This window comes from Calypte anna, chromosome Z (assembly GCF_003957555.1).
Source record: "Calypte anna isolate BGI_N300 chromosome Z, bCalAnn1_v1.p, whole genome shotgun sequence".
Taxonomy (NCBI): Eukaryota; Metazoa; Chordata; class Aves; order Apodiformes; family Trochilidae; genus Calypte; species Calypte anna.
Window position 1 is genome coordinate 42,421,423 of NC_044274.1, and position 22,953 is coordinate 42,444,375.

General features: G+C 39.4%; 1 protein-coding gene across 1 annotated transcript in view; it reads right to left on the bottom strand.

Moving 5' to 3' along the window:
- LOC103530665 (coiled-coil domain-containing protein 171) overlaps positions 1-20,059 on the bottom strand; it is a 107,546-nt gene extending 87,487 nt beyond the window's left edge. The window contains exons 1-6 of the mRNA XM_030467599.1: positions 19,762-20,059; positions 17,257-17,428; positions 14,889-15,027; positions 12,826-13,000; positions 9,174-9,355; positions 4,111-4,257 (exon numbers count right to left, since the gene is read on the bottom strand). Of these exons, the coding sequence (XP_030323459.1) occupies positions 4,111-4,257; positions 9,174-9,355; positions 12,826-13,000; positions 14,889-15,027; positions 17,257-17,414 (801 nt within the window). The 5' untranslated portion in view covers positions 17,415-17,428; positions 19,762-20,059. The remainder of the gene's footprint in view (positions 1-4,110; positions 4,258-9,173; positions 9,356-12,825; positions 13,001-14,888; positions 15,028-17,256; positions 17,429-19,761) is intronic.
- Between the last annotated feature and the right edge of the window lie 2,894 nt (positions 20,060-22,953).

Here is a 22,953-nt window from a genome sequence, read left to right on the forward strand (position 1 = left end):
ATGGCAATGCAGAGTACTGGTACCTTGAAAGATGCAAGTGATGCTGTTGTCACAAACTCTGGAGTGTGACTCCACTGTCCAGTATGAAGTCTGCAATAGTGTCTACAGTCATCAATACTGAAAGCTTAAAATATCAAGGTACTTTTGCTTCTTGAAGAGCAAAGGTATATTCAGAGATACTCATTAGTTAATCTCTCTAGTGTAGGATGGAGAATAATTATTGTAGGCACTTCCGACACTAACAAACACGCAATTTACTTTTTACATGGTAAAGTGAGATAATAAGCTGACTAGAGCATATCAATTGCAGTATAACAGACTTTTTTTTCCTACTTCAAAGAGATTTGTACTAATTTGCTTAAACTTTTGAATGTAAGAGGTTTCATCACATACATTCCTTAATCACTGCTTAAATAGCTATACTTACAGCAAGTACCACATGACTGGTTTTTCTAATAGTCTGAATATGTTGTTTTCTCACACATTATTAAGAAATTCAGTAAGTTAAAATAACTTTGAAAAAATCAAGCAGCAATGAAAATTCCTTAGGTAACTGTGATTAACAGATAGCATTCTTGTTCTCACCAACAGGGACGGCTGGTGACCAACATGAGGCTCAGGGACAACTTTGGCTGCAGTGATCATGAAGCACTTGAATTCAAGGTACCCAGAGCATCTAGGAAAATGTATTCCAAACTTACAACCCTGGACTTTAGGCATGCAGACTTTGATTGCTTCAGGGATCTGCTGACCAAAGTATCATGGGATAAAGCCCCAGAGGGAAGGGGGGCCCAGGACAGCTGTTTAATATTCAAGGATCACCTTCTCTGTGTCCAGGAGCAAAGTTTACCAAGGAAGAGGAAGGCAGGAAAGAATGCTGGGAGACCTGCTGGCTGAACAGGGAGCTCCTGGACACACCATCACACAAGAATAAACTCTACAAGGAATGGAAGAAAAGACATCTGGAGTGGGGGGCATATAAGGAAGCTGTCCGAGCAGCAAGAGATCTGGTTAGAAAAGCTAAAGCTCAGTCAGAACTAAATCTAGCCAGGGAGATCAAGGGGAATAGCAAAAATTTCTATGGGTATATTAACAGTGAAAAGAATGGCTAGGAAAGGTGTGGGCCTCTTCAGAAAGGAAACAGGAAAACTAGTGACAAGTGATATGGAGAAGGCTGAGGTTCTCAATGGATTCTTTACCTCAGTGTTCACTGGCAAGGGCTCCAACCACACTCCTGAAGTCACAGATGACAATGGCAAGGGTTAGAAGGAAGAACTGCCAATTTTATGTGAAGATAAGATTTGTGACCGTGAAGAACCTGGAAGTGTAAAAGTCCATGGGACCCAATGGGATGCACTCCTGGGTACTGAGGGAACTGGCAGATGTGGTTGCTAAACTGCTGTCTATTATATTCCAATGTTCATGGCAGTCCAGTGAAATCCTCACTGACTGGAAAATGAGAAACATAACCCCCATTTTCAAAAAAAGGGAAAGAAGGAGGATCCAGGGATCTATAGGCTGGTCAGCCTCCCCTCTGTGCCTGGTAAGATCATGGAACAGATCCTCCTGGAGGCAACTACTGAGACGGAAAAATGATGAAGAGGTGATTAGGTACAATCAGCATGGCTTCACCAAGGGCAAATCATGCCTGTCAAACCTTGTGGCCTTCAGTGAAAAGGTCACAACACCAATAGACAAGGGAAGAACAACAGCAAAGGCTTTGACACAGTCCTGCACAAATCCTGGTCTCCAAGCTGGTAAAACATGGGTTTGATGGATGGACCATTGGTGGATTAAGAACTGGCTTGATGGCCACACCCAAAGAGTGGCTGTCAATGGGTCCATTGACAGGTGGAGGTCAGTGACAAGTGGATTCCCGAAGGTCCCCAGGTTGGGACTGGTCCTGTTTAACATCTTTGTTGGCGACAGGGACAGTGGCACTGAGTGCACACTCAGCAAATTTGCTGATGATCCCAAGCTGTGTGGTGCTGCTGACACATTGGAGGGAAGGGATGACATCCAGAGGGACCTTGACAGGCTGGAGAGTTGTGCCCATGCCAACCTCATGAAGTTCAACAAGAACTTGATGCGCAAGGTCCTGCATCTGTGTCGAGGCAATCCCAAGCACCAATACAGACTGAGCAGTGAATGTCTTGAGAGCAGCCCTGAGGAAAAGGACTTGGGGGTGCTGGTGAATTCAACATGAGCCATCAGTGCACATTTGCAACCCAGAAAGTCAATTGTATCCTGGGCTGCATCAAGAGAGCATGGCCAGCAGGTCAAGGGAAGTGATTCTCACTCTCTGCTCTGCTCTCATGAGACCCCACCTGGAGTACTGAATCCAGTTCTGGAGCCCCATTTACAAGAGGGGCATGGATGTGCTGGAGCATTTCCAGAGAAGGGCCACAAGGATGATCAAAGGGCTGGAGCACCTCTCCTGTGAAGGCAGACTGAGAGAGTTGGTGTTATTCAGTCTGAAGAGGAGAAGTCTCCAAGGAGACCTTATTGTAGCCTTCCAGTATCTAAAGGGGGACTACAAGAAAGCTGGTGAGGGATTTCTTAGTATATCAGGTAGTGATAGGAGCAGGGGGAATGGATACAAACCAGAGGAGGGCAGATTTAGCTTGGAAGTTAAAAAGAAGTTCTTCACCATGAGGGTGGTGAGACACTGGAGCAGGTTTCCCAGAAAGGTGGTGGAAGCCTCATCCCTGGAAGTCTTTAAGGCCAGACTGGACAGGGCTCTGAGCAACCTGATCTAGTGGGAGGTGTCCCTGCCCATGGCAAGGGGGTTGGAACTCTGTGATCTTAAAGATCCCTTCCAACATTGAATGATTCTATGATAAAACCATCTCCTGGTACTAACAGTGAATACATTTTCAAGGAACTGAATGCTTCATTTCAAATTTACAGAGGGTGAATACACCAAATCAAAATATTTAGGTAGATAACTAATTTACTTTGTTCTTCTTCCTCCTTTCACCTTATGATTCATATGCTAATATAATAAAGAAGTCATAGAAAAAAAAACCTTACTCAAGTACTTGGAAGCAAAAATCTTTGGTTTTAAAAGGGCTATTGGAACTTCACAGTACACACCACTTTCCAAGTGAGGGTAAGTCTGCTTAGACCAATATGTGCAGCTCACAATACCTAACAATAGATTTCCCATAAATGTCTTTGAGGGCACAGAAGTCTACCTTGTTGGTCAATAAGTCAGTATTTTTAGTTGATGAGCTTTGATCTTCCCTGTAGGAATTTTCTTTTGTACTTCATCTTTAATGCAGGGCCTATCTATCTAGCAATCAATGCTTTAAACACTTCTTTTGCCTTTAAGGGAAAAATAACAGAACACAAACACAGATGAAAACTCTTTGTCACTTATTCCTTTAAGGTCTCCAGTAATCTGCAAGTGTCAATTCTTTAAAATTCACTGCAGAAAATATTTAAAGATGCATTTTATAGAAAAGCTGTATCATGATAATAAAGTTCATCTGGTCACTATACTATTCTGCAGTGATAAATGTTCTACCAAGAATGTCTTGGTCCAGACTGTACATACAGATAACACAGTTACTACAAAGACAATCCAGGTACAAATCAAAGTTTGAAACTTAGGACAGAATTAGCAGTTTGATAAAAGAAGTACATTTACAAGACATTAGTCTTTAATACTTGAGACTCCTCAGCAACCAGTGTCACCCAGTAAACAGAGCAACTAAAACTAAATCCTGTAGATTTAAGTCTAGATAGGAAGAAGTTGCCACAACACCACTGTGATCTTCCATTACACTATTCTCTCTACCTAACATAATAGCTGGTGACTTTCTCAGCTCTGGCAAATTCTCCACTGAAAATTCACTAATTCTCAAAATGCGTTGTTAAGCCAAAAAAAAGACCAAAGTTCAAGATCAAAAAAGTCTCAAGTCAGGTATACAATGTAAGTGACCTCTGCCTGTTCAACATTTTCTACAAGAAACAGATGTTCATTATTTTATTAATCCAGTACACAGAATCCACGGCCTGAGAGGTTCCATCCCTCAAAAATTAAATTGCTTTATTTGTCAGCACTTGTTGAGTCAAATAAGTGAAATAAATAGTCAAAAGCCTTACTTCAAGTTCTTTTTGCAGTCGCTCCTCTCGTTCAGCACTGTATTGAAGCTCATTGGCCTGGGATCTCAGCAGTTCAGCACAGCCATTGTGTTCCAACTCCACATCTTTCATTTTCTTGTCTATATTTTGCAGTGCTTTATTCTTCTCCTGGAAAAAAAAAAAAAAAAAAAAAACACATTAAAAACTACTTGCAGTAAAATAAAGTGTTGTAGTAAAGAGTTCAAAAGAAGAACAGTGAATGGAGACTTTATTAAGAACAGGTTACTAAAATCTATGGTGTTAGCACAATCAAAATCATTGACCCAACAGCTGACATGCTGTTCATTCAACACCAGGTAAAATGCGTTGGATCAAAAATCACTATGACCTTCTGTAGAAATACTGAAGTCAGAGCCAATTCCCCACAGTAAATCTTACTCTCTTAAGAGTGCAAGGCTGCTCCTCCTGTTTCTTCTCTCTCCCAGCTCAATGGCAATGATGGAGAGGCAAACAGTGAAATGAATTTGTCAAAATGATACCTAACAACAGAAGTTCTAGTTTATTCCTAGTTTAATTGTTAGAACTTAACATTAAAACAGACACCTTTGGAAACAGTTACTCCCACAGACTAAATAATCATTTTTGTTATTCTAGGACAGACTTCTGTGTAGAAAAGAATTATCTATTATAAAAAAATTATCTACATGAACTAGAAAGTTCTCAGTAAAATAACATAACCAAGCTGTTCCCCACTTCAATTTCTGTGTTCAGAAATTGAACCAAGCTACATGCTGGGATAATTACTAACACTACTGCACTCAGCAGCTCTGTGGAGTCACTGCTACAAAATCCACATTCACACCACAGCAGGCTCAGAGGAAAGTAGCCAAATAATGAACCCCCAGTAGTCTAGCACATACTTAAGCTGAAGATTCCAGAGGTCTCAAAAAGAATGGCTTTGGTCTAGTGGACAGGAATAAGCTTTTCCGTAACTAGCATCACATACAAGCTATAAATCCAGTGATTTAGTTGAAGGACCTTTGGAGACCCAATTTGTTAAAATTATTTTCTGTGCAAAGCACAGAAAGATTACTATAAGTCCGCCTGTTCATTTACTCCTATTCAATATCATGGCAAAGAGACATTCTGTGAAAATAAAGCAGTTGGTCTGCAAACTCTGCTATTACCCTTACATCACATAATCTTGTTTCTAAAAATTACAAATTATAAGACATTTGCAGAGAAGAAAGGAGGAGAAAATTAATTATTCATTTAGAACAATTCCTTGGAAGACTGAACTCTGGCAGAACCCTGCTTATACATGGAGATCAAAGTAATACGAGTCTTTTCCAAAGTTTGGAAAATTATTTTTAGAAGCTCTTCCAGACTGTGGCCACTCAAGCATGATAATAGGGGAATAACAATTCTTCTACGTTGCTAGTGTGACCAATTAGTAACTGAAAAATTAGTTTCTCTTTTCTCTAATTCACAGGCACTACAGTACCTATTTTTTGCATCCTGAAAATATATAAAGATGTATGCATGTGAAACACAAAGAAAAAAATAGAAACCTCAGTAAATCAAAATACTGCTAAAATAGTACACCTGGATATGGACTAATTTTAAGATAAACTTTGCCTGCTCTATCAAGCCAATGCACAGGTTTCTTTCCATCAGCATGACAGCAAACATTTTTAATCATTTTTATAGTAATATACAACTCCCACTCTTCACACAGGAAATATACAAAGATATGTATCTCTTCGGGTATATCTCCCAAGCATAAGCAAAAGTGGGCAAGAAATAAGTAATATATAGTTTGCTAGAAAATACTGCATCAAGACTTGAAAACATTTTATGCTGGAAACATAGTTCATACTGATCAGAGTGCAGCTGAGATGAATACCTCAAGGTCAACACAAATTGTAGTATTTTAGAATCTCAAAGTCTTTGAACTTTTCAGACTGGGTATGAAGACTATCATAGCAGTTAACTGGCACTTATCTGGCACTTAGAAGGTTCAAAGAGAAACATATTTCAATATATAACAATAAATATATATATATATACATGCATACCTGTGTTTCATATACACAGTATATAAAAAAATGTGGCTGATTTTTAAAAAAGTGTACATAAAAACGACTTCATAAGTGGTCAAAGAAAAAAACAAGTGCTTCAGTAAAGGAGTATTATATTCTGACTAACCACAAGGTGATGCTATTGCACTTTATATTGAACTCCAACATCTTTTATGATGAAGCAGATGGTATGCTGAGCACACCCAATACAGCACATTACAAACCTGTACCGTTGCTTTGTCAGAAAGCAGACAGGATTACTTTCCCTCTGTCTCTTAGAGACATACTTCAATAGGTTAAGCTGACTTCATTTCCATGCCTACCTCAGCATTTTCATAGCTAAGTTCAGAATTAAAGCCCACAGAGTACAGCTTTATCAAACCAGACTGGCATTAAACTTTAAAATTTTATATCTTTGTACATACTAAGAAAAAAAAAATTCACTTCATCTAAACTTTCATTTCATAACTCAGAACAACTATAAAATTATTTAAATCAGGCCTGTAAATACACAATGCAAAAACCTGGAACACATCTGAAGTCATAATTTATAAACCCAGATCCTTCTGACTTCACCAGCCAAATTTAAAATAGTTCAGCTTTCAAGGGACAACTAAGGCAATCAAGTCCATATTTAACATTTATTACTGTATACTTAATTTCCTGAGAAAGTCCATTTTTAACATTTATGTATTTTTTTTTTATTTGCTGGAACTTTATAACAATACATAAAACCTATAACTGGGTGGATGGGCAGGGGAACAGCTAGAAAAGTAAAGTGGGAATATGGAATGTTTTGAATGTATTGAAAGCTGGTCAGGAGTGGACAACTAGTAGTGAATCTTGCTTACCTTAGAAGTGAACAATTTTCTAGCTTTAATACATCTACCAATCATCTGCCTCTGCAGATCACCTTTACTTCTATACATAAAGCCACTGACAGAAAACACAATGTCCCAAGCAATCCACTACTCTTTCTCATCTGAAGCCAAACATTGCTTGAGTGTAACTCCCCAGCATTGTTCTTATCCAACTCACTGGCTGTGGTTTCCAAAAATACTGCATAGAACAGTAGACAAGTCTGTCCCAAAGCCTCCTCAACCTAACTTAGCCTGCTGTTGACCAGAACTCACAGCCAAAGTTCCTCTATTAGCTTGCTTTACCTGGCAAATTGAAAAAGAAAACTGTATCTAAAAATAGGTTTCTTCACAGTTGACACCTAACCCTACTTTTAGCATTGACTGTGAATGAAAATTAAATCATATTTCTATTTGTCTGTGAAAGGCCTTAGGGTTTCACATGGGAACCAGCTCACATCCATTTCTCTGAAACATTGCTTCCTTTTTGGGTTTTTTTAACTCTTTAACTACTCCTTTATGGTTCTCCTAACTGATCCTTCAAAGCACTGTTTAATATATCCACAAGATTACTGAGGATATGGGAGAGGAGGGAAATTCTTTTTGTTCTTCATTCAGAGAAAATCCAGTTCTCTGGGATCCTGCACCATCACACTCCTGACATTATGACAATCGCATGCAACTCCTTTTGCAGTTCATTCACAGAAACACTATATATCCTATAACACACACTACCTGACTTCCACTTCCAGTCTCATTATTACATCTTCCTTTCCAGATTTGTCTTCAAAGAAACAGCTGCAGACGCAGTACATGGTACTTTTGGAATGCACATAACTCAGGGACTCTCTCTGACCTGTTTTTAAGAGTTGCTCCGGACTCTCTCTGACCTGTTTTTAAGAGTTGCTCCTACAGGTGCTGTGTAGAATCTGATCAATAGCATCATAACACGGTTCTACAGGTAGCACTACAGCTGTCACATCTTGTCTAGCAAGCTAAGAGACAAGGACAGGTTTGTGCCATTTGGGGAGGCCGTTTGGCACTGTTCTAAGCCAGGAGCTGACTAGATGGAAAGAAAGAAAGAAAGAAGTCCCACTGAATAGACGAGAGTAAATCTCTCAGTAGTAATCTGTTCTCTGTATAAGCCATGCATATGGGTAAATGACCAATAGCCTTACTAGTCTCTGCACTACACTTCTTTAAAAATCCTAAATAGTAACTATAGCTGAATACATTCTTGGTTTTCCTCAGATGGTATTATAAAACTGCTAAGATAAGGTATAATTCAACTGTCAACTTAAAAGTTTAGAATTAAATGATAGCTATGTTACTGTTTGTGTCCCTGTGGAGCAGGTAAAAGTTGAGTGTTAACTCAGCACTAACATTCATCAGAATGTAATTCAGTTTAGAATAGCTTGGCTCTATAAAACCCGTGTAAAAAAGTTCACATTTAGCATCTAAGGGATTCACTCATTCCAGTGCAACTCGACTTTTAAAATTACTTCTTTCATTAAATATGACGAAATTAACTATGTGAAGCATAAAAAACCCAGTCTGTAACAGATTATAAGGCCATATCTTAGTATTAAATGCATTTTTTTCTAACCAACTGGCAGAATTTCCAACAACTGTTAGTTTTCATTTGTGGCATGGAGTGAAAAACGTGCATTTCACAGCTGGAAATCCCATCAGTGTTTGGGTTGCCCAACAATGTGTGGTCTTCCCCAACAATGTGTAGTCTTCCCCAACAATGTGTAGTCTACAAGGTGACAAATTATTCTCATGTTCACAGACTATTACACTTCAGACTAGGCGAGGCAAGAGGGAAATGGAATGAGAAATTAGGTGTTGGGTGCCCCTGATTACTAATTCAGCTGTGCGTAACAGTGCAAGTGGGCCCAACTACCACAGTACACTGATATGTTAATTTGTGTGTACCATGAAAATCAGCCACAACATAGTCCATCAAAGCAAGAAAGATCATGACACACTAAGTGTAACTTCATAGAGCTATAGTCTTCAGAAATATTCTGCAATATTTAGCTACTTAGGGTATTTTTCCCTACACCAGAAAAACCTCGATTTTGCACTAAAAGAAATTCCAGCCATCATGTCACACAACCATCCAACTATTAATACATCATACCTGCAAAACACTTTCTAGTTTGGTTGTTTCCTTGAGAAGCAATTCATATTCATTCTTGCAAGTTCTGCGGATATCATCCTTCTCACTTGCAAGTTTTTGATGTTGTTCTTTCCACTTCTGCTGAGATATACGAAATGTTTTCTCAGTCTCTGTCACTTTCTGCTGAAGTTTCTCATTCAATACTATTGTTAACAGAAAAAAAGAAAAGACAAGTAGCACTGCAAAGCATGTTTAGAAAAAAATGAATAATTACTGTCAGTTCTGTGTATTTTGATGGTCTGTGGAACATTAACACTTTCAGCACCACCTTTACTACAAAGAAATAATCAAATTTTGTGTTCCTACAGCATCTTTCAGAAAAGGACTAAGACATACCTGAGATTTTTATAAGTGAAAACTCTTCTCTTGGAAAAGAATAAAAGCTAGAAAAAAATCTTTCAAGTGAGGTCTCCACTGCATGGATGACTTAATTTCAGATTTCTATAACATTTGGCCAGCTCATTTCCAAGTGTCTATTTAGTATATATCTAAGTGTCTATATTACTCAGTATCAAATAACTTTGAGCTCAGTTTACAGTGACAGTAATGATAGGCCCCTGCCCCATGAAAGCAAATATAGGAAAACCTAAGACATGATGAGCTAGCAAGCAAAGGCTTAGCTTTTCTAAGGAAATACACCACTTCTCAAGAGAATTTAATCTTCAGCCCAGTAAATGTCCTGAGATAGGGGAACATTCTGCAAAAGCCTGCATGCTGCAGAAACATTCATTAGCAATGCCTCTTTATTTAAGCAGCTTGTCTAGGAGCTTTTCTTTCTTTTATAAACTGGCATTCAGATGAAAATACTTTGTATCAGCTTTCCATTTTGCCTAATACAACTAGCTCCACCAGCATTTACGTGACCACCACTTTCTTGCAGATTCTTTATTTCAAATTCATCCAAGTTTTCTGAAATCTCTTGCCAGATGGAGAAGAATAAAATGAACAGAGGTGGAATATTAAGATGACTTTATAACGGATTAGTGGACACAATGATGGAAAAGGACTGACAGATAGGAGAAAAGCAAACACCACTGCAAACAACAGAAAAACTACTTGAAGGAAACAATGAAGAAATCAAGGCAGAAATGAGGCTAGGTTGGGGTCACAACAAACACCAAATAAGGTGAAGAAGGCCCCAAGTGACTGGGGAAAAGATACAGTAAGTCATAAACTACAAAAGAATTGAGAACCAACACCATGATGATTTGACTTCTCTGGAACCTGTCACAGAAGAAAAAGAAAAAAGGAGAAGAAAAACAAAACAAAAAACAGAAAAAACCAACAACAACACAGCAGTATGAAGAACTTCAACCAACATAATTTATTGCCAGAGAACAGATTTCTAATTACTGATTCTGGTACTTAGAGAAACCAACACCACACAGAAAATATCCCCTTCCCCTGCAAAAGCTCTCCTACTCTCTTTTTGTTCTCCAGCCCCCTCACCACACATTAGCTCAGGGAGGGAACATGGAGGGCAGCAGATTAGAGTCACTGTGCTGTGGTTTCTCCATCAGCAACAGTCTCTTTTGAGTCCTGTCTCTTGGTGCCTGCATGGGCAGTCATTACTTCAGCCTCAGCCCCAACTCAAGCTCTGTACCTGCCTCTCATGCTGTTTCTTTTCTTTCTCCTCTTCTTTTTCTGTTCCTCTCAGCATTTACCACCTTTCTGAAACACATTCTGGCAGGGTGGCCCGGCACTTACAGGTTGGTCCATGGGTTTGGAGCTGGCCAGAACCATTTTCAGGCAGACCCAGACATTCCTCCCACACAGGTTGCCCTACAGACCCACACCTACCACCAACACTTGCCAGCTATCCCTGGTACAACAGGCAGTAAGTTTTCTAAATCATAAAATGCATCACAAAATTATATTTAAAGTATTTTAGAATACACACACACTAATCGTAAACTGGCAAGAAAACTGGCAGGAAAGCAAACATGCATAGAAAGAAACAAATCTTTCCTTCAAGTGAGAAACTAGCACTTGGAAGTTTGCAGCTTTCAGTCATAAGGCAATTTCCAAAGGGAAAAAACCAAAGGTTTCTTCCAGTTTGCAATCCATAAGATTTTTTTTTTTTTTTTTTTTTTTTTTTTTTTTTTTTTTGTGTTCTTCGAAGGAATGAAAAGTTCAACCTTTTAATTATCTTAGAAACACCTGGTACCTTAAGTACTTGCAAGTTTCCAAGTCTCCTTCAATTCTTTGAAGGATAATACCTCCACCAAAGAGCTTTAAACACTTCATGGAGCATGAAAGGCTCAGAAAACTCACAAATGCACCTCCTGTACTTGACTAGAAATGTAGTATACTTACTTAAAATGAACCTCACTTGTAAGAATGAGCAATCTCTCTTTGTTGAGGAGAACCAAGAAAACAGGAGTTTCTGAATATAAAACTAGTAGGGAAAAAGTGTCTAGGTAAAAACCTTTCTTTCCATAACTTACAGTGAAAACATACATGTTCCATTACCTATAAAAGAGAAACGAGTTTGATAAGATGAAAAGAAGCTGGACACTAGCAATTAAAAGCTTGAAATGTTTGAAAAGATGAAAGAAAGAAGCAGTAGGATGAGAACTTCCGGAAAAAAAGATATAGTAAATAATGTAAACAAATGAACATGAACGGACTTTTTTTTTTTCCCCAGAGGGGGAAGAGGAAGAACTGCTGGACTTAGCAATGCCCAGGACATGGTGATAGCCACCAGTTCTGTATAAGGACAGCAGTGAAAGAGGGGACAAATGGTAAGCAGCAAGAGAAAAAAGGGTCGACAGGTTTAGCGGCTTCGTTTTAATTCACAATAGAAGCAGAGAACCATCATAGTTGGAAAGGACCTTCAAAATCATCAAGTCCAACTATCACTCCTACAATACCTTATCCACTGAATCAACTCTTGAAGTACCACATATACTCATTTTTTAATAACCCCAAGGACAGCAACTCCACCACCACCCTAGATAACCTGTTCCAATGCTTCACCACTGTTTTGCTAAAGAAATTTTTCCTAATATCTAACCTGAACCTGCCTGGCATAACTTAAGCCCACTTCCTTTTGTCCTATTGCTAGTCACACGGCAGAAGAGGCCAACACCTGCCTCACTACAACCCCCTTGCATGTAGTTGTATAGAGCAATAAAGTCTCCCTCCAACCTCCTCTTCTCCAGGCTGAATAGCCTCAGATCCTTCATCCTCTCCTCATATGACCTGTTCTCCAGACCCCTAATCAGCCTAGCTGCCTTTCTTTGCATCCTCTCCAGCACTTTGATGTCTTTCCCATATTGCAGTGCCCAAAACTGCACACAGTACTTGAGGTGCTGCGTCAGCAAGGCTGAGTTCAAGGGTAAAATCACTTTCCTTGTCCTGCTGGTCAGACCGCTCCTGATAGACTCCAGGCTGCCATTTGCGTTTTTGGCAATAAGACACAAGACAGCAAGAGTTTTTAAACTCTTACAAGTTTATAAAAACAGATTGATAAGAGATGGGAAAGATAGGACAGATCCAAAAAAAACAGATCCAAGAAGTAGAAAATTTTTTTAAGTCACTGCTTCTCAGTTGTCTTGCTGACTTGGAACTGACTTAACCTTTGTTCCATGTTAACTTTTTTGACTCTTACCTTGCAGTTCCACAAGTTTGGTTTTCACATCACTTAACTCCTCTTCTGCAGAACACATTTTCAGGCGAGCATCTTTTCTGGCAATTGCCAATTCATACTCCAGACTTCTTCGAACAACTTCTCCTTTCTCAATTTCCAACCGTAATTTGACTATCTGGCCTTCATAGTTAGACAACTAGAAAATAAATTTGTTTCAGAAAACTGGCAACAATGCTTCTTTGAAAAAATGCAACGTGCTACAGAAATGTATCTACAAAATATTTTAAAAAGATATTTTGAATTTAATTTACAGCTGCATTCTAATTCCACTTGAGTTTGAAACATAAGTCTTGCAAACACAAATTTATAGAGACTTCAAGTACTTTTGCTATTTTCTATGTAAACCGTCCCTAGTTCTAGATGAATTTCATGTAAACATACGCTTCCATTTCAAAAAATACACTACCTTAAGAAAATAAAAGTGGTAATACTGTTCTATCTTCCACGTACACTTCAAATGAAAAACTGCAGAAACAGAATTTCTTGAAATTTTATACTTAGAAAAACAGTCATGTTGAGACACCAGATTATGAGACATTTAATAACTCACAAGTGCATCTATGAATATAAGACTCAGCCCAATAATGTTTAGAAGTCAAACAGAATACTATCAAGTTTAATGGGCAAATAAGAATGGAAAACACTTCAAAAATTGTTCTTATCCCGATTAAAAAACACAACATAGCCACTGCTACCAAAAAAGTGCATCCAGAAAATCAAGTTCAAGCTATTTTGACACAAGGAGTTATAAAGTATATAGTATGTGTTTCTTCAGAACATCTACAAAGTAGCCCCTTGACTAAATAACATTTCACATAGTTACCTTGAGCACCTCCACTATCTGTAACTATACAGGAAATCAATAGGGAAAAAAAAAAACCATCTTTCGAGTAGTTTATCTGCCTGAAATGTAAGCTACAAAAGCAAAATGGTGCAGGAGGCCCTTGTGCATACTCAGCTTTCAAATTCTCTGTGCAACATGTGGTTTTCTGGGTTTTTGTTTAAATACAGATAATTCCTGCTATCCATTTTATAAAATACCTCCACAGTTGACGAGACAATGGGAAAATAATTAACAGCAGCACAACAGTAAGTCACTGAGAGGGAAGCAGGAGTCTCTTAATCTGGATACACGACCCAACAAACAAAAAAATATGAAATGCAAACTTGGTTTACTGGATGGATTTTGCCCAAGTACTCCTTACAAACTGTGAAGAGCAGAGTTGTGACCTATAGCAGCAGAAATACTTCTGCTTCAGCACAGTTTAAACCAGGATATCAGCTGCCAGACTGGTATTAGAAGGTGTGGGGACTGTTCTTTGTAACAAAAGTCAGTTACAGCTACTGCTGCAGTCACTGCCCACCTTTCCTATGCATACTGCTGTGAAAGCTGATATTCAAGCATTCAGGCTGAAGACTAATGCAGTATTTTCTGACTACAGCTTCATTTCAATACTAGTTTGCTACAATGGCATTAGGGAAAACCTTTGCAGTGCAGGTATGGCATCTCCCTATGAACGAAGATCCCATTAACATGTATGAAGTTACTGGCCAATTTATCACCACAATTTTACATTATACACTGGAAGACCACTAAAGGATACCCTAGCTGGAACTGATGTACATACACACAGAAAAATACTATACTAGGTTTACAAGTTGCACATGATTTCTGTCAGATTAAAATTATGCTCTAATACCCTGAAAAAAAAAAAAAAAAAAAAAAAAAAAAAAAAGAAAAAGATCTTTTTTACAAGGCTAGGTTCAAGTTGTGGCTTTCATTTATTTGTGTCACTGAGCAATTATATCTAACAAACTACAGATAGTGGCAGCAACTCCATCCCCTGCAGCTGTCCCCTTCAGAAAATTTGCTCTGTTTGGTGAGGTGTGACAGTGACACCTTCCTTTTTTCTTTTTTTCAGCTAATGACTGTGGTCTTGATAGACCATACAAGAGTATTATTTTACTGAAACAATTTTACATTTATTCCAAGAGTAAAACAAAGCAATCAAGAAAGTCCTTACTTCCTTATTGTGTTTTATAGTTAGGTCTAATTTTTCCTTTTTAGCTTGACAGAGTTTTCTTCTCAGATCTTCAGTAGTCTCCAACTCTGATTCATCGTTACTTTGTAGGAACTGTGAATCACACTTGGCATTACAGAAGCTGCAAAATATGAATGTTTTCAAAAAACATGAGTATTCTTTTTAACTTTTAGTACTCTCATATCTCAATGATCAAATTGTGAGCACAAAGTTCCAAACATCCACTTAAGTGAAATTATGCCACGCAGCTGTAATCATACTATTACTCCGTGAAAAAGGGGTTATATATAGAATCGCTTGAAATAGATACGGAGCAACAGAAACTTTAAACACATGAACTTTGGATTTCCCAAAGTTAATTTAAGCATAACCAGGGTTTTGTTTTTTCATTATCCTTATTACTGATTAAATAACCATCAGAATGCTTAAAAATCATCATTCCAATCATTTAAATCAAAATTACTAGCAAGTTTTTATTTGTCTCCTGCAGTAAGGCTCATTTTTAACATGGATTGCCATCTCAAAGCCACCAGTCATGAAACAAATGCACATATGTAGAACAAAAATCACTTTTCCACGTTTTTTCTTCAAAGATACATACATTTAAACTACATGCAAGCAGTTGATCTGTACAAACACAATACAAATTGGAGGGCTAGTCCTCTAAAAATATGCATTATTTTCACTTCCACTACAATTTCAGTTAAAAGAAAATCTACTTGGCAGTCAGCAGGATCAGCCCCTGACCACAGTCTTATGTGCAATTATTGCAGCTTCAAATTGGTCAACTTTTTAATGTCTTTAAAAAAAAAAGTATTCACATGATTTTACATATGGCAGTTTTAACAATTGTATAAGACTGGCTGCAATAATTAGCTGTTCCATACAAAAGCACAAGTTGTCAGGACCACTGAATATGAAACATACCGTAAAGATAGATTATTCAACTAGCCATAAAAATGGTATCAGTTCATATAAAAGTGAAAAAACCCAAAACAGCTTACTTTTGACAACACAATTCTTAAGTATTACTTACAGAAATTACAGTCTCCTGGGATTTAATGATTTGGGTTTTTTAATTAAAACATGACTGCTTTACCCCTATGTTTGTGAACAGGTATTATTATTACTTTCCATAACTGCAAACATTACCAATTGATAGACATTTTTTCACATAAGGTGACTAGCAAAAAAGACATAAATGTAATCAACTAAGGGAACAGTAATTTAGATTAAGTGTTGCCTTTAAAGGCATCACTAATAACAAGTGATGGAATTTCAGGGGTTTCGCTGCAGGCTATATATATTTTATAATTTGATAAGCAGTAAGTATATTTCCATTTAAAGATGGACTTCATAAGATAAGAATTGTATGACACCAGTAATTGTTCCACAGGTCACCACGTACTTAACGCATTTTATATAATAAATGTAGGTGACAAGGATCATTAAAACTTGCATGTACTGCAAGAAAACCACAGGCACATTATTATTTTCAGTGTTTACTACAGCAGAAATACCCCAAGGAACCAACATGACTCATAGGCCAAAAGATCAGGAACAAAGCAGGTAAAATCACATACTAATATTTTAGGCAGCTCAGCTACTGCAGAAGACACAGTAGTAAGTCAAGGAGGAAGAAGGATCTGAACAGCTGGAGCATCTGTAAACTGTATAAAAGCTTTTCTGTGAATATCATATAATATATTTGGAATACTTTTATTTTTCTGTGGCTGACTGAATGAGAGGAAATAAAGGCAAGTCGTTTTACTCAGAGATTATGCTACAAATAACAACCTCAAGGAGCACCGAATTTGGCAATTTGACAGGTTAGGGAAGTTGAAAACAGGAGAACTAAGGCAAACAAACAAGGCTTTATGGAAAGGACATTCAGTGTTCATATACGGAATTTCACTTTCCCTAAATAATAGGCAGCTTTGTATAATCAGACTTTGAATAGTGTTAAATAAGTCTCACAACTAAGATAAAAAGAACATATCAGATTATAAAAGGTAAGAGCCAGGTGCAAGACTTAAAGCTGGCCTCTATCACCTCAGCGAATGCAGAAAACCACTCTATAATGCCAGCTCAGCATTCCTAACTGCAGACAGAAACTCCCTCTATCTCTAAGTCATGTCTCTTATGGTTGTGTGAGAATTCTTGCACACCAGATGGCCAGTATGCAAGCCTTCAAGTAAACATTTTCATCTAATGACAATACTGACAAGGCACACCTTGCATGCATTAGACTGTATCTGGGTCTTCTTCAGTCTGAATTAGAGATCCAGAAAATAAACCACAGAAACACAAACCATATTATTAGACTTTAAAATACAGAAGTGGAGCTCACCATTTAGCTTCTATGACAGTGTGGTTAACGGAAGAGGATGAATTCATGATGTCCAATATGCAGCTTTTTAAATGTGTAAACTTCAGAACATTAACATCCTCTTGGACCGTATACACTTTTACTTGACAAGCTTCAAAAATTCCTCTTTTCCATATCATAAAAACATTAAAACCTGTAACAGATACATACTTTAGTTTATTTTGCAACGTATTTTGTAGAATATCTGCTACCAGATTTAAGAATGATGTCAGCGCAAAATCGTGACCGTGCCCCTGCATTCCCTATTCTCCCAAGAGGATCACAAACTCCATTTATCTTCAAAGTAAATCAAAGAGAGACAAATGCATGTACTACTATTCTTTAAGTGGGTCAAAATCCAGAGTTTGTTGTTTTATTGAAGCCTTTAACATAGAAAATCCTCTATTTTGTAAGCCTGGAATCTTCTACTTGAACATATTTTACTGTATCGGGTATTATAGCAATATATGAGTATACCTGAAGAATATTAAATTAACTATAGTTCAGCTCATCTTTAGAAGAAACTTACTGACTTAGTGTTACTGATAAAAAGAAATCAATACAGACAACATATTTATAACAGACCTTAAAAAACTCAAAGATTTACTGCAGATTGAACAGCAAACTCATTTATGAGATCTTTGCACTAATTAAAGTAAGGTAACATGAAGAATAAGCTGTATTCAACAGTCAAGTTTAATCAGCCATGAAGGTTTGCTTTTTAATTCCACAACAGATGGATGTCCCGACTAAAGTTAAAAAAAAAGTTAGCCCAGACTCCATCTTTACCCACTTTGGCCTCTGGACAAGATTGCCATAACCTGTTTCTGTTGGCCTGAATACAGAAGTACTTCTTTTAAAAAGAAAAGCATAACAAGTGGTGCCCAGAGTTATTATCATACTGCTTTATATTCAAACATTATTATTATTATTATTCCAAGGTTTCTTCAAAATCAAGTGGAGTAGTATAGTAAGAAAAGTACAATGAAGCTTAACAGTTTGTTTCAGTTTATTAATGAAGAATGTCTGGATGAATCTTTTTTGATTTTTAAGATAAACCCATCAGAATACACCTTGGTACATCTGTTTAAAAGCCCCAAAACACACAGCTACCACACACAGTAGCTAGAGAACGTGATTCAGCTTTCCTTCCATCTCAACTGAGAAAATAGTGGAAAACTTAGTTTTCAAAGTATAGGCAAGTTTGTAGTACAATTGCTAGGCTCATGTTAATGTGCATTAAATCACTAGTAACGTGCAAATTAAGAACTCAAACTTTACATGAGAGCAGAACAATTCTGACAGCATATTTGCAGTATTGTACTCAAAGATCAATTGCTTGTGTAAAAAGAAATTCTAGTATCAGGGAACTGCATGGGAACTACACCTCTTTCAACTGTGCCCAATTTTCACATTAAGAGGTAGCTGTGAACACTAAGAAATCAGTTTTTCATACCACCCTTTTAAGCTTTGTTAAAACAGACACAAAAAAAATCTCATAATAAGCAGCAGGAAAAAAATGTAGGTGCAACTAAAAAGCCTTCTCAGAAATCTAGTTTTTTGCCTCGAGAACAGAATTCACCCAACAACCAACAGGTGCAGTGAAAAAAAATCTCAAAAGACATCCACATCATTCTGTAGTTTTTAAACTTTCAGAAATTACAATTAAGTCACTTAGGAAAAAACAATCTGAATTTTTATTTCTGGGAACACTGATTTTCAATATGCAACATTCCTCTGTTAAAACACACATCAATAGCTAGCTTATTAGTACAGAAATGGATGCACTCCAAAAGCATGCTATTTCAGTTATGGGGGGAAAAAAGCACTTAAGTGGCAGAAGAAAAAAAAAAAAGTATTCAAGCGGCTTGCAATGGCTTATAGGAGCCTGCTAAATGAGTGAAGGAGAACAAGAAATGTTTGCTTAAGAAGTTAATACATTTGATAGTTGTTACCTACAAAGCTTCCATATTCTCCTCATGAACCTCTAAATACCCTCTAAACTGATTTAGATTGAGTACTAGGAAGAAATTATTGACTGTGGTGGTGGTGAGACAGTGGCTGAGGTTGCCCAAAGCAGCTGTGAATGGCCTTCCCTAGGGTGCCCAAGGCCAGGATGGATGTGGCTTTGAGCAACCTCGCTTGCTGCAAGGCTTCCCTACCCACACAGTGTGGCTGAAAATAGGGGAACTTTGCAGGTCCAGCCTGAACTGTCCGACGACATTCAAAGCAAACCCAACCACGGGCTCCAGATGCACCACTTTAAAACACAGAAACCCAGGCACAACTACGAGAACTGCACTGGGACCTCTAAAAACTCACCAGCAACTGCTTCAGATGAAAGAATCACTAGATTTGCATTAGCAGAGACCTAACGTTTTACGCAAGCTCCGAGCCGCAGCCCCCAAGGCCGCCGACTCCAGGCTGGCCCCCGGGACGCCGCCGGCAGAGGCGGAGCGGCCGCAGCAGTGCCCGGCGGGGGGGTACCTGGCAGGCCAAGGCGGGGCGCGGCGAAGCGTCGGCCTGGGGGTAGCGGGGGACGGGGCTTCCGCGACGCCTCCGCGCAGCTGCGGGGAGCAGCCAAAAGCCTCCAGAAAGCGGTACGAAGCTCCGCCACCACGACCGTGCGCTACGTCTACCGAGCAGCACTAAGGCAGGCGGGCCCCGGAGGCACCAGAGGTGGCCGAAGGCACTGCCGAATCGTGCGTGAGGCTGCCGCGCCGCTGCCCGCGGGACGAGCGGATCCCGCCGCCGCGCCGTCCCCTCCCGCCGCCGTTGCTATGGCCCGGGGGAAAGGACGCGGCCCTGCCACGCCCCGCCGTGCGCGGGACCTTCCCCGCGGCCACTTCCGGGTGCGGCGGCGGCGGGAAGGCAACGCGGGGCTGAGTTGGGTGGCGGGCGCGTCGACGCGCATGCGCGGGACTGGGCGGGAAGAGAGGAGGGGAGGGAAGTCGGGGTGCGGAGGTCTCCTTCAGGCGGCCCCCGGGGTTCTGCGGGTCCTCGCTTCTCTTCTTCCCGGAGGGCCGAGCTTGGGGGCCCGTCGGCCGGCATTCTGCACTCGGCTAGCCCGCCTTCGGCCTGCCCGCCGGTGCTGGTTTCACTCCTCCGGGGAGCGAAGGCGCCATAGCCCTTGTAGCCCCCCTGTACCCCCCCTGTAGCGGGGGCACTGCTGGGGAGACCTGGCCAAGGGTCTCGCCGCTCCCGCGGTTTCTGCCGCCCTCCTTCCCTCCCTCTCTCACTCCTCGACCAGCTTAGGAGCTGCTGCAGAGCACCCGAGACCTTCAATAACAAACTCGTTTGTGAGTTCTCTCCTGAAGAGGCAACGCAAGTCTCCAGGCAGCAGCGGGTGCTCCCCGCCAGGCCGCTGCACCCCGGGCTGGGCAGAGCGGCTCCCAGCGTCACCGCTGTGAGCATCGGCATCGGGCGGCTACGAGCAGCGCCGGTGGCATCCCCAAACACCTCTCTTGGCGGGCAGGAGAGCGGCTGTACCCGCCTTGACAGAGCTGCTGGCCTCTGGGCATGTTTGCAGCTGTGCAACGACAGACGTGTTTTAGGAACACTTAGAAAATATGATAGGGAACATGTGTATAGAAAATTAAAATGATCAGCTAGCCTGAAGACTGAGACTTGTGTGGCCTCAAATAGGGGGTGGCACCCTGTTCACCCTGGTTTTCATGAAAAGCACGTCGTGATTTTGAAAGATGATGGGACAAAGTCACTACACAGTGTCAATGGCAGAGACAAGGTAACAAAGTTACTACTCCCCTCTTTCTCACTGCACAGGTGGGAAGGTTCTTGTGAAACCATCTGCTCAAACAAGAGACTCAAGCCTCAGAGATAAGCGTACACGATGTCAGAAAGCAACAGCCAGGCTGACTAAAACCTACCCTACAAGATGCTGGAAGTGGCCAAGGTATTCTGGAAAGTGTGTCACAGGCTGAAGGGAACTGAAACAATTTTGTGTTAGCATGGTCAATAACTACCATTTATATTATCACAAATATATAGATGTCAGTAATTGGACAAGTGATTTGAAAGGTGTTTTTTAATCATATTCCTCTGCTATTGATATGTGGTCTGGATTTCCACGGTCTATGAGAAATATTTGTCCTCCCGCATGTCTCTTAGAAGAGCATTGGTCTGCACCTGAAGAAGTAAAATTTATTGATATGTCCATAGATTGACAAATGATCTAGGAAAATATAATCCACAACCTGGTTAAGATCAGAAAAATATACAGTCCAAAAATTACAGTATACTGATAGCGCACAGAATGTGTGCATTTTGAAACAGAGCAAGAATATCTTCCATGGAAAACTCTGTTAACCTTGTCTGCTGAAGAGATTACATAATCTGGCTTGCAATCAAAACTGATCCCAAGCAATAGCGTAGCGCTGACACATTAGGAATATATATAAGACTCCAGCAAGCTTACACAACACCTTCAGTTGTGTAAGGCGCTGTTGTTCCTCAGCATTGGGTATGCAGCACCCATCAGTCTGACGGGCTGCGTATAGAGTACTGTAGCTCATGTCAGTACTATGTTCTTATCACTAAGGGGAGCTGTGTTACATCTGGTAACCCCCTCTCCTGCTTTGTGTGACTGGTTAATTCGGACGCAACGACCGGAAATATGCAGAATGAAGTCTTAGCCTTTCTTGAATTCAGACTTTTTAAACTGAAGGCCTCAGACTTTGTAACATTAAAAAAAATATATACTGGAAAACGCTATTAACAATTTAAATAAACTATAGTTTATCTTTATTTATATATAAAAATGTTTATAAAACCACATAAAAATCATTGGCCTTTTTTGTCTAGTTTTGCCTAGAATTTCCCAGTAGGTTCAAAATTACAATAAGGATAGCTATTTAAGTAGTTAAAATCACTTTATATTAACCACAGAGCTGCAATTGGTTTTAACTCAGGAAAACACTCATACTGAATTCAGAGTACAGCTAGTTGCTTTGGATTACAAGTCAGCATGACTGAGTTTGTGACTGCAAGTACTGCTATAGCACATAAGAGTGTCCTGTCTCTTAATTTCTTGTTTGTGACCTGATCTGCATAACTGGCTTTTAGCTGTGTTTTTGCTACTTCTGTGTCATCCAGTTACGTTAAAAACTTTGTGCTAAATCAAACAAGTTTTTCACCCAGATTCACCAAAACCTGAAGATATCATTATGCTGTAGTTCTTTTAGTAACAGTATGGATTTTTTTTTTCTATCAAACATACAATAGTGAACAAGGCTTCCTCGCTGCTGTTGTTTAATGATTGGTTCAAAAGTGAAGGTGATGCAAAATGACCCTGGATAGTAAAGAAATACAAATTATTGGATAGTATGGAAGGAATTATAGAGATTTAACAGCATGTCTGCAAGTTCTGATAGGTTTGGGCACCATGATAGCTTACCAGGCACTGAATCAATAAGATGAGTTTATTGGCCCAAAGTAACACATGTATCATTTTTTATCTTAAAATTACTTCAGGCAGAATATTGCTGCTGCATGCACGTAGATCAACAAACACCTTCCTTCTGCACTGAAAAATATATCTCATATATTCACTGTGTTAGGCATTTCTTTGCAATTCAAGGAACGTTTGGGTCTAACATTTGGTCTACATATATTCAGGATTTATGGGTTGTTTTATTTAGAAAGGTGGAAACAAATCAGAGC